Source organism: Schistocerca piceifrons, chromosome 4, assembly GCF_021461385.2.
Source record: "Schistocerca piceifrons isolate TAMUIC-IGC-003096 chromosome 4, iqSchPice1.1, whole genome shotgun sequence".
In the NCBI taxonomy this organism is placed as follows: Eukaryota; Metazoa; Arthropoda; class Insecta; order Orthoptera; family Acrididae; genus Schistocerca; species Schistocerca piceifrons.
This window is the reverse complement of record NC_060141.1, coordinates 609,995,793-610,008,428: the sequence shown is the minus strand read 5'-3', so window position 1 is coordinate 610,008,428 and position 12,636 is coordinate 609,995,793. Positions and strand designations below refer to the sequence as shown.

General features: G+C 40.9%; 1 protein-coding gene across 2 annotated transcripts in view; it reads left to right on the top strand.

Annotated features, from left to right (window-relative positions):
- Window positions 1-10,770, top strand: part of LOC124795414 (cell surface glycoprotein 1-like) — a 31,422-nt gene extending 20,652 nt beyond the window's left edge. Inside the window, exon 2 of one of the 2 annotated variants that reach the window (XM_047259436.1) lies at window positions 9,552-10,770. In XM_047259436.1, the coding sequence (XP_047115392.1) occupies window positions 9,552-10,367 (816 nt within the window). In that variant the 3' untranslated portion in view covers window positions 10,368-10,770. Of the gene's footprint in view, window positions 1-286; window positions 938-9,551 lie in introns of those variants that run through there. The other variant, XM_047259437.1, reaches the window with a different exon arrangement.
- The last annotated feature ends 1,866 nt before the right edge of the window (window positions 10,771-12,636 follow it).

Sequence of the window (12,636 nt, the reverse complement as noted above, 5' to 3'; positions counted from 1 at the left end):
TTGCTAAAAACTTCATTTTTTGCTATATTTTCTCTTCAAATTTGAATCACGTCGATAGCTAAAATTTTGCCTCTGACTATCATTGAAAGAATTTATTCGTAAATTCAGTTTTTTCCCCAATCTCTTCAAAAATTATGTTACTGAATCCATAGTCTCCAGATGGATATAGTATATCAAGACAGTAGAAAGGTAATACCTGCATTATTTGTTTCTTAGTTTAGAACCTTCATACTAAATGGAAAATTAGTTTAATATAGCACCTACAGTATTTCATCTGTTGTTTCAGATGGTTATAGCTACGGTGGCATGGTTTGCCACCACCTCAAACGCACAGTTTGGAGGAGGTAAACGACCTCTAGACCCCGGATTTAGCAAGCCTGTCAAAGATCCAAACTATGACAGACCAGCCAGTGTAGGAGATCCAGGTTTCACCAGGCCTGTCAAGGACCCAGAACACAACAGACCAGCCAATATTGGGGACCCAGGTTTCACCAGGCCTGTTAAAGATCCAAACTATGACAGACCAGCCAGTGTAGGAGATCCAGGCTTCACCAGGCCTCTCAAGGACCCAGCCAGTATTGGGGACCCAGGTTTCACCAGGCCTGTCAAGGACCCAGCCAGCATTGGGGACCCAGGTTTCACCAGGCCTGTCAAGGATCCAGAATACAACAGACCAGCCAGTGTAGGGGACCCAGGCTTCACGAGGCCAATCAAGGACCCAGAATACAACAGACCAGCCAGTGTAGGAGACCCAGGCTTCACCAGACCTGGAAATGTAAACTCTGGACTCTTGCGACCAATTGGTCAATGATCTGGCAGGCAGCAGTTAGCTCATCATTGACTTTCTTCGCCTGCCTGCGACTAAAAAATGCATATTATGTCAATTAACTGTAGCTTTCATTATGTACAATAACATAATAAATATTTTGCAAAATCACTTAGTCTGAATGTTTGTTTCACAGTGGTTACTTTAATCAAACTAGAAGCTCAAAAGGGTAAATTATACTCTAATCTCATAGCAGCCATACTGTATTTTATAATTAAATGAAACTATACTACAAAACCTGCTTATCAAATTATTATAGTTTCTCCCTTTTCCTTTCCTCACTCTATACATGCATTCTACTTTAGAGCTAATATAAACTATTTGAAAGGCATCTTGATGGAACGAATATGGAACCTCTCCATAAAATATGCTTGAAAGCTACCAGTCACGCAATAGTAGTAATGAAAACACACTGAAACTCAGGACAGATCGATCCCATTATATGTTGTACCTCAGTGTAAACAGCTCTGAACATAGTTTGTTCATACATAATGTAAAATACTGTTTACTGTCAGGCTGGATAGCACTTTTACTTTTCTTCGTGGACAGTTTTAGTAAAGGACAGTAATCATCAGATGTATGTTACATCAGTCACACTGTAAGTCGTCAATTTTTCATGTTATATGCGTTTAATCGCTGAACTCATCGTCTCGTGTGTTATACAAAAGTCTTAATACAATACTCATTACTAAACACAATGAAATTTCTAGTTTCCTGTTTAATTTCTTGTTGACAAGTTACAGTATCTGCAAAAGTTTTCCAGGACGGTTTCTGTTGCCTGAAAAGTTACTTGATTAGTATGCTGTAATAAAGTAATGCCTCCTTGTTTGCTGGAACAAGCTTTTTATTTTTTATATACAATTGCTAATTATTTGTCACAGAATTTTGTTAGCATTTGTTAAGTATGGACACCTATGTAGTGACCCATTAACTAAGCAGATACAGAACAAAGAAAATGTGAATATAAAATCCTGGATCCCTAGAAGCGTAGTTTAGGTAAGCCGTAGGCTACACATTTAATATTTGCACTAACTTAATAGTTTTTGCTAGGAGTCTGTTGTAATTCTGGGGTTAATAAATGATCCCACAAGAAAACTGGTTTTTATTAAAAAAGTGAAGCTCAGTAATAAAGTGTTGTAACAATTAACAAAATACTGACGAAATAGTAGATAAAGTGACTTCTTTTTGAGACTACAAGTACTTCGGTCCCCCAAACTGTTCCATAGTTGATTACTTGCAACCTCTGAAACTACCTGATGGATAGACGTCGTTTTCGAGTAATTGGCTGTCTTCTCATGCTCTCTCTCCCTCTCTCTTTCTCTTCCTCACACACACACACACACACACACACACACACACACAAATGGCTCTGAGCACTATGGGACTTAACATCTTAGGTCATCAGTCCCCTAGAACTTAGAACTACTTAAACCTAACTAACCTAAGGACATCACACACATCCATGCCCGAGGCAGGATTCGAACCTGCGACCGTAGCACTCCCGCGGTTCCGGACTGTAGCGCCTAGAACCGCACGGCCACCGCGGCCAGCCACACACACACACATGTAGTCTATAACGGGGGCCTACATCTGAATCATGACGAATTACCAACTATTCAGTTGCATAAGGGAAATAAAGTAATTTTTTGGCTTTCTGCTGGCCAAGTGTCACGAGTTGCTGCAAAGCTGTTTCGTTCAACAGGGGACCACTCTATACAGAGATAATCGAGAATACGGTATAGCAATAACGAACACACATCTCTTTCTCAATTTTCTCCGCCCAAGGACTGGGTGTTGTCATCTTATCATCCTCATCGACTGCAGGTCGACGACGTGGCGTCAAATTGAAAGACCGGCACCTGGCGAACGGTCTGCCCGACGGGGGACCCCAGCCATACGATTAAATAAATAAATCTATTTCTCACATTGAAATGGTGATTGCGTTCATCTCCGCCTCATATGGGTCCAACATCGAAAACGACTCAGCTGGTGTAACCAGTGTTTGAACTGGTCAGTGAGAACTGGTTAAAGTGCTGTTCATGCGATGGATCAAGGTTTTTACTCCACCACAGGGGCAGACGTTTATAACCCTCAGCATTCAACAGAGCCGTACTGTCGTGATCCTGTGCCCTTTGCAGAACTGCCAAGGCTGCACCTCCTCCTTCCCCTCCACCCTCAGAAAAACAACGTCTATTGGAATTTTTCTACATACCTTTAGGAAATTTTGTGATTTGTAGGGCAGGTTTAATAAAAATGAAGCATTATTTGAAAATATTACCTAAATGAGCTATGCTGATTAAAAGATACAGATAGCCACGTCATTAGTGCAACCACAGCGAAGGAGTGTCTGTGAAGAGGCAGCACTAATTCGTGGTTCCCGAAGAGGGGCAGCAGCCTTTTCAGTAGTTGCCGGGGCAAAAGTCGAAATGATTGATCTGACCTTGCAACATCAGCCAACATTGTCTTGTTGTAATGCGAAAGGCTGAAAGCAAGGCAAAATTATGGGCCTGACTTTATTCTCCCAAGGACAGGCTGCTGCACTTACGGTTAAATGATGATGGCATCCTCTTGCGCAAAGTATTCTAGAGGTAGTGACTTCTCATTTGGATCTCTGGACTGGGACTATTCATAAGGATGTCTTCCTCAGGAAAAGCCAAGGGCCGAGCGGGGTTAGCCGAGCGGTCTCGGCGCTGCAGTCATGAATTGTGCGGCTAGTCCCGGCGGAGGTTCGAGTCCTCCCTCGGGCATGGGTGTGTGTGTGTTTGTCCTTAGGATAGTTTAGGTTAAGTAGTGTGTAAGCTTAGGGACTGATGACCTTAGCAGTTAAGTCCCATAAGATTTCACACACATTTGAACATTTTTTAAAAAGCCAAGGAATTCGATGGGTCGGAACGTAGGATATTAGCTCTCTTAATAAGGCAGGTAGGTTAGAGGATTTAAAAAGGAGAACGGGAAGTTGAAGCTAGATATAGTAAGAGTACAGTGCAGCAGCTGGAAGATCGGGACTTCTGGTCATTTTAGCACAAAGATATCAACACAAAATCGGACAAGTGTACCTAAGTCTCAAGTAGGCGTAAAAATAAATAAGAAAACAGAAGTGCCGATTAGCTACTATGAACAGCATACCGAATGCATTATTGCAGCCAAGACAGTCATCAAGCCAACAGCCACCACAGAAGTACAAGTTTATATGGGTGCTAGTTCTGCAGATGATTAAGAAAGTTACACATCGTACGATAAGACAAAGGAAATTGCTCAGCTAGCTGTGATAAGTGCCTGGAATTCGGTAGGGAAAAGGAATAGATGGAAGAAATGTAGGAGAACATGGACCAAGGACTGCGGAGGGGGAAGGGATGAAAGACGTAGTTGCCTTTAGAATTCGGCACAGAGCATAAACGGATCAACGCTAAGGTTTAAGAATTATGTAAAAGGTCGTGTAAGTGGAAGACACTTGAGGACATCGAACCGTTTCAGGAATATATAATGGAATGACGGAGATTTCAGAACTAGATTTTAAACTGTAAAACACTTTCAGGGGCAGAACTGGACTCCAATCATTGTATTGTATGTATTGTATGATAACCGGGTGCCTAGAAACGACGGAGAGGCTCCGTCGCCGCCGCAGCCACAGTGGTCCACAGCCCCACGACGACTGTTGCAGTCCATTTCACCCCTCCGCCACCCCACACTGAACCACTCTTTCAGCGGACTCCAGCCATAATTTATCGGTAATGAACTGCAGTGTAAAATTGAGGAATTTGCAGAAAGGTGGGAAATTAAAGAGATGGAACGTGGCTAAGTTGAAAGAACCACAGGTTGTTAACGGTATCAGAAGGAGCATTAGGCAACGTTTGACAGAAACTGGGGAAAGGAAGACAACAAAAAACGACTGGGTAGCTTTGAGAGATGAAATAGGGATGGCATCAAAGAATTACATAGGTGAAAAGACGAGACAGTAGAAAACTTTGGATAACACGTGAGATACTGAATTTAACTGACGAAAATGGTAGCAAATGAAGCAAAAGGGAATAAAGAGAGTGTAAAAAATGAGATTGAAAGACAATGCGAAAAGATTAAGCGGGAAGATCTAGAAGATAAATGAAAGGCTGTAGAATCACACATAACTAGACGAGAGATAGATGCTGCCTATAGGAAAACTGGCGAAAACAGAAGCAACTTTATGAATCTCATGAGCTCAGATGGCAAGCCAGTGCTATGCAAAGAAGGGAATGCTGAAAGGTGGGAAGAAGATATATAGGGCCTCTACAAGGGAAATGAAATTTAAGACAATATCAAACAAAGGGCGAAAAAAAGTTTCCGTTTGAGGGCGTTACTGCAGTGTGTATGGAACGTAGCGTGATTCGGATGGGGGTTTATATGCATCAACATGTATGCAAGGGATCAGTGTGGTATTCGGTTCTTTCCAAGGTGCGTGCGATAAATGCGAAAACGTGTACTATGGTGTCATTATTACCAAATAGGTCCAAACACGACCAACGTTATGTTATTCTTTTCTTGGTTGCCGAAGGACAAACACGGGTAGATATCTATCGGATGATGAAGAATGTGTACGGGGTAGGGGCTGCATGTCTGCCGAAAACCGCCATTGTGGGATGGTGAGTAACAAGGAGTGCTGCTACTTAATGCCAACTCACTGCCCCACATCGTAAATGTCGTAACGCAGAAGTTAGGCCAACTGAGATGTGAGACACTCGAACACCAGCGCTATAGTCCTAATCTCTCCCCATGCCATAATCACGCCTTTGGCTCCATAAAAAAGGCCTTGAAAGGTCGACGATTCCCTTTTGACGAGGACGTACAGCAGGCAGCTACGGACTTCTTCACGCAGCAGGACACCCTGTTTTACTTAACGGGTATTCTTGGGAAAGTCACCCATGACAAAATTATTCTACTTGAGACTCAGACTTCAGACATGTGTGTTTGTAGTTATCCGTTTTCAAGTTTTCATTGAAAGTTTTCTCTTATGAAGTTGCGAGCCATTTATTTAATGGTTCCATAAGTTTTATGGTTTGAAGAGGTGAAATGGAAGGTAAATATGTTTTTAAAGTTTTTCAAAGATCTGAATTATTATTTCTGGTTTGATGACAGAGACTCAAAAGGTTTCGTGGAGGTGAGGGAAGCAAAAGTGTATGCATAGAAAGAAATTTCGAATTTAAATGTTGTGAAAACGCGCCAAAATAGTTGGGATTAAGGTAGAAGATTAATGAGTGGCAATCGTTAACCGGCCGTGAATAACTCCAGATAATGAGAGTGATTTGTTCCAGTGTTACTTGAGGTTTGGCAATACTGGTAAGAGCAATATAAGCAGTTTTTTTAACTTTCAACAAACACCAATCACGGCATACATTTTGCCCGAAATGTTCCGAGAAAGGATATGGTTTTCACAAGGCATTTTTGAATAGAGCAACTTACGCAAAAAGCAGTGAAGACGACCAATAACAATTTTTTTCAAAATCTGAGTGATGTAAAACGTTTTGGTGGCGCAGAAACAACAGGGGGATGGGGGTTAGGAGTTATGGATCGGGAATAGTGTTGACGATAACACTGCTGATACGGAGATCAGCAGAGATTTTCTCTACAAATAATAAATAAAGGTTGAACGCAGGAGCGAGAAGATGAAAGATAAAAAAGGAAGACACCGTGCATTAGGTTGAAGTAGCTGAAGGTGCTGGACTGTTCTGATGCTATTTGAATTGTTTGAACTCTTGTACATAGCTTCTTCAGTTTCCCATAGCTTTGATTTGCAATACTTCAAGCACACTTTAATTTGTGTTCTACTTAACCCAGCGACTTACTTTATAATGGGCAGAACAGTTTTCCTTAAATATTTCAAAAGTGGAAAATACTGAAAAAGTTCCAAACCTTTGGAGACTTCTTACATGTGATACGTATTCCAATCTTTTGGCATTACGGACATAAATAAATAGTAAAGGTTGCCCTCATTTCATTGGTGATTATTTTTTTATTACATTACATGGAAGTATCTCTTGTAAAGTGCAGCGAAATCGACTCTTGCACTACAAAAAAATAATAATTCCAGTTAAAGTTATAAATAGAATGCGTGAGGTCAATTTGAACTAGCCTACACCATTTTTCGTCCTTTCTGCACTATGTAAATACAGCTCGTGACGTTTTGTACAAAGCATTTGCCTCTACGTTGAATAGAAATGAAGAAAACTTGTTTTGTGTAACAGTTCACAAATAGAAAGCTACACTAATCAGTGCTCTTAAGGGAGATGCCGGGATATTTCCTTTCGAAAGGAAATGGCTAATTTCCTTCCCCATTCTTCTCCAATGCGTTTGTGCTATGTCTCCAACAATCCCCTCGTCGTTGGGACGTTAAACTCTAACTTCGTTTTAGTACCCTGAGGAGTTATTGATAGATCATGAAGTGACGTAGTCAGGTGCTTATAGATGGACACAAATACGATATCAAAATCCACGCTGTTTGGAGTGTGTTCCTCAGCTGTTAAATAATGCATCGCGGAGAGTTCTTACAGATATCATGATATTCTTTAAGGTTACATTCCGAGGCATTTTACACCCAGGAAAACCGTTTGAATTCTTGAGCTTGTTCGTCCAATCACACGAAGACAATTCTATGGATGTTGCAAACTGTAATACCTTCCTATGATTGCCTATCCTTTCCAAGACAGATAATCACTATTTGATGCCGAAAGTGAACTCCGAGAACGGCTTCGTAAACAAAAGAGAGGTGTACTCATAAAATGAACGAATAATCCTAGTGGAGGCCACTAGAGCATACGCTAGACCTCTCTCCATCAGATATTTTCGCATAATAATTTAAAATAGTAATGTTTCTTTACTGTCATCAGCATGAATCCATAGCGCATACTTCGAAGACCCCTTTTGCTTACTTGTTATCCTGGATCCAACTGAGGTTGTTCCATATGTTACTTGGGCTGTGGTATGTTCCAATGTAGGAAGACAGTTAGCCTTCATGTCCTATAGTAGCCGACGTTCTATTCGAACGTCAGAAGTACGTGTAGCTCTACAGCGTCACAGTACCGTCATTGTTCGAGGGGCGTTCATTAACTAATGCAACACATTTTTTCTGAAAGTAGGTTGGTTTTATTGAGGAAGCCATTACACTGTGTTATTCCCAGTCTTTTGGCTACGAAACTCCATTTTTCAATATAATCTGCGTTCAATTCGGTGGCGTTACGTCATCTTTCCTGGAGGGCCTGTATGTATCACTCTGCTGGTCGACCTCTGTGCCAACATCTTGCTGAATCAATAACCTCCCCATCATCCATGTACTGCTTCACGCGAAGTGCATACTCCATTGGGTCAAACAGATACAAGTCGGAAGGTGCGAAATCCGGGTTGTAAGGGAGATGACGAGTACCGGTCCACTGTTGAGATAATGACAGACGCCTTGCACGCCGACTCACCGTGCTTCACTGCCAGGTCTCCGTAGACATCCTGCAAGCGCCTATGAATATCTGTAATTCTATGGTTTACCACCAAATGAAACTCAATGACAGCTCTTTGCTTGGAAGGCACCTCCATTAAAAAAGCATTTCGCAGGCTACGTATAGCGCCGTCACCCATCGAAACTTCATGAAACTATAGGGGCTGAAGCGGAAATATTACACAAAGTCCCAAAATAAGTTCTGCGTTTTTTCAACCGAAATTGGCCGCCTAAAAGAAAAATGTGTTTCGTTACGTACTGAACGCCACCCGTACAATCGCGACCCTCTTTTATGGTACAGTGAATGCTTTCAAATTCGTTATCTCGAAATATACTGCTCCATTAGCCCCAGGCCCAAGATTTCTGTTACAAACTCAGACAAATCACTTAGTTAATCCAGCAGTGGACAAGATGTGTACAGACAGTCCCATTGTACATCACGTAACGTTACACTGGAATGTGAGTGAGCAGTGTACATTTTGTGAGCCGTCATTATATGCTTATAAATTTGGTCGACGGCCATGGAGGCACTTCGCACTTTGTAACTATTTTGCTACGTATACATGTGCCTCGATATTGACTGAGTATTCACCTACAATCGAACTATATTTCCATCAAATATTCCTTTCCAAAATAAAATGAGTTACGATATGCACTGAACAGTTACAATATATGAATCTGACCTTTACGTTCTAAATATGTTTGGTCGTTAAACTCCTTCTGACTGTTAAAGAGTGAAAGATTGAATTAAACTTTCTCTGCTCCTGTCTGTAGTTTTCACAGGCGAGTTCAGTGGTTGACGCAAAACTCCAGATACGAGCTTAAAGTTGCTTTTGATTTTTCCTCGAAATTGTTGAGCTATTGTAACAATAATAAATTAACGTCCCGCATATCTGATGACTACATAACGTTAGTAAATATGTTCACAGTTTCTCATTTGGATTAGAAAACAGTAGTATCGCAGCGATGTAATGCGTGTTTCCAGCCATGTTTAAGAGCAGAATATAATCGTTTCGCAAGTGTTTGTTCATGCGTTTCTAATAACGTTGCATAATTTTTTTTGCGCAGTTAGTGACAATCTAACCTTTACACCAGCACCGCATACAGCTACAACTTTGCCACGGAGTCATATTCACTCATGGAGCTATTGTGGTTGTCAGCTAGAAAACGTGTAATTTGTTCCTAGAACTTTGTTTAAAGCTAAACAGAAACTTTGCTAACATACTTGTGGGCATTAACAAAGACTAACAAATATTTCTGTCATTCCAGATAATCGCAGAGGTGTTCGCATTCTATGTCACTATAGTGCGTGCACAATATAATGAAGGTGATCGCCACGGAGTTTCAGAGCCAAGCGACTTTGCCATTGGAAGTGATTCGGACTTCAGACGGCACAGTGAAAAAATACATGAAGACTATTACATTTCTAAGCACATCAATCAACAAGATTTCCGGGGAGCAAGTGATGATATAGCTCCCCATTTCATCAACCATATTGTCAAAACTTCGCGCTCCAGTTCATATCACCCATCTGTAATCTTAGACAGGAGTGCTAGATCGGTTCCTATAGCACCAAACTTACGGCCCCTTCCATACAATCCCAATCTGAGACCTATACCCTCTGACCCTAACCTTCATCCCATACCCTCAAGTCCCCCAAACTTAAAAATGATACCTTCAGATCCAAATATTAGGCCTATACCCTCTGACCCTAGCTTGCATCCCATACCCTCAGATCCCAATGTCCAGCCACTCCCATCAGATCCAAATTTAAAACCTATTCCTTCAGATGCCAATCTTAGACCTATACCTACTGACCCTAACCTCCGCCCCATACCGTCAGATCCGAATTTAAAACCCATACCTGCAGATCCCAACCTTAGACCTATACCCTCTGACCCTAACCTCCATCCCTTACCATCAAATCCCAATGTCCGTCCGATCCCTTCAGATCCAAACCTAAAACCGATACTTTCAGATCCCAATCTTAGACCTATACCATCTGACCCTAATCTTCGTCCAATACCCTCAGATCTCAATGCCCAGCCTCTACCTTCAGATCCAAACTTAAGGCCCATCAGTTGAAGTCCTGATGTATGACTAGTTTTTTCAGATTAAAATGTAAGATCAATCGTCCCCTATCCCAGTGACTTATTAATCTCTAAATATCCTAATTCAAAGTTAATGTCCTTCCATTATAATATTATAAATATACCTTTGCCATCATCGCTCCACATCCCATATTGAGGCCTGTAGCCACAATTCTTACGAAGGACCAAGTTCATTAGCTCCCTGCGTCCATTCTACACCCTCAAGCCAGTATACCTGACCATTACACTCTATTGACCATGTTCGTCCATGATTTAGTGACTTCAAAAATTACTACGTTCTATGTAGAATATTTTGAACTGTGTGACACATTGAATATTTTCAGAAATGTTGTGTAATGTACCACATAAATAATTTTAACTTTATGCCGTTTAAACAATGCTTGTGTAAATATTTTATTATACACCTCACCTTTTACTTGAATACAGTTTAAGGTATTAGTGAAGGCCTGCCAAACAGCGCTCTACGAGCGCGAGTGCTCCGAATGTGCTCCCGGGCACAGCAGTGACTGGGGCTGAGGATGAAGAGCAAAACATTCGCCTTCTCAGACGCCAATCAGTTTTCTGACAATACTGCTTACGTTAAATTTCATTTACGTTCTACTTCAGGAATACTGCGGCATCTATGCACTTGTCTAAAAATGAAATGTGGAGATGCCACATCGTTCAGTGCCGAATGGGAATTGCCTTACTTTTTGTACCGTTTAAAGACCATGAAAAGTGCTTTAATATTCCATCGCACTACTATAGGCTGGAAAAACACTTACTAGAACATTATGACACCAACCAGAAAGTCGATACGATGCACTTGTCTTCTGACTGAAACCTCACCTTAGAAAAATTTATGAATGACGCTGCTGGAAAAACTCTTACGTAATTTGATTTTCAAACAGCTGAGCAAAACTGAACGTACTCAGACATTTCTCTCTTTACTTATTCTGATCATCACTAAACTGATACACAATATTTTTGGCGCAACGCAATTTGACTTTCAATAATCCCTACAAAAGAATGGCCCTGACTAACAACAATAAACTATACCTTTCATGAATCACTTACCTCACAAAAATCTTCGTTACTCGAACTACTGCAACACAGCGAGTGCCAATACTGCCAGCTAAATAAAGGTTTCTAACTACTGAAGGTTCTAACTACTGATAGGCATAGCTAGCAAATGAAAGATTTTGATAGAGAACAAACAATGTATTTACCTTAATAGCGAAGTTCATGACATCCAGTCTTATGCGGCTCACCTCCAACTGGACAACGCTATGCGTTGTTCACATACAACTGCCCTACACTACAATAGCAAAAATTCCAACATTGCAAACCAGCCACAGACTGCACACAGCACAGTCAGTGATTTTCATACGGAGCGCTACGTGGCGTTACCAACATAAAAACCTAAACTGCCTACTAACATAACGAACGGCGGTGAATGGTGGCTTAACTGAAGGGAGCCATTAGGACAAAAACTGAGGCTAAGGTAAGTAAAGTAGTGGCAAAATGTTTTGTGGTCATCACGTATTATTTGAATTCATGAAATGCCTTAATGCAGTGGAAGAATCATTTATTAACGTGAGATTAACAGACTGATGCCAACAAACAAAAAGAAGTCCTTGGGAAAACAACAGCTTTCGATTCATGGCCTGGAACATTTTCCATAAGTCGAGGTAGTCATTTGCGGACCTGACATAAATGTCTACGTTTTAATAATTCAAACTTTTCATCACAATTTCGCAAAGAAATTTCGCAACTGAAGACTGATTTAAATTTATCTGTCAGATCGTTTCCGCTTTTGGCTTTTGATGTACCTCATTACTTCCAACTTGACGTGATAGACATACAATGTGGCACCCAGTTCAACAACCTGTTTGTCTAGTCCAGGTGTTATGAAACGTCCCCTTCGAAAAATTAGTGAATTACTGCGCTGGTAAACCCCTTACGTTATTTGATTTTCCAACAGCTGAGCAAAACTAAACGTACTCAGACATTTCTCTCTTTACTTATTCTGATCATCACTAAACTGACACTCGATATTTTTAGCGCAACGCAGTCTAACTTTCAATAATCCCTATAAGAGAATGACCCTGACTAAATTAACCTATACGTTTCACAAATCACTTACCTCACAAAAAAATCTTCGTTACTCCAACTACTCAATACAGCGAGCGCCACTACTGCCAGCTAAATAAAAGATTCAAACTACTGAAGGCACTAACTACTGATAGGCATAGTTAGCAAAT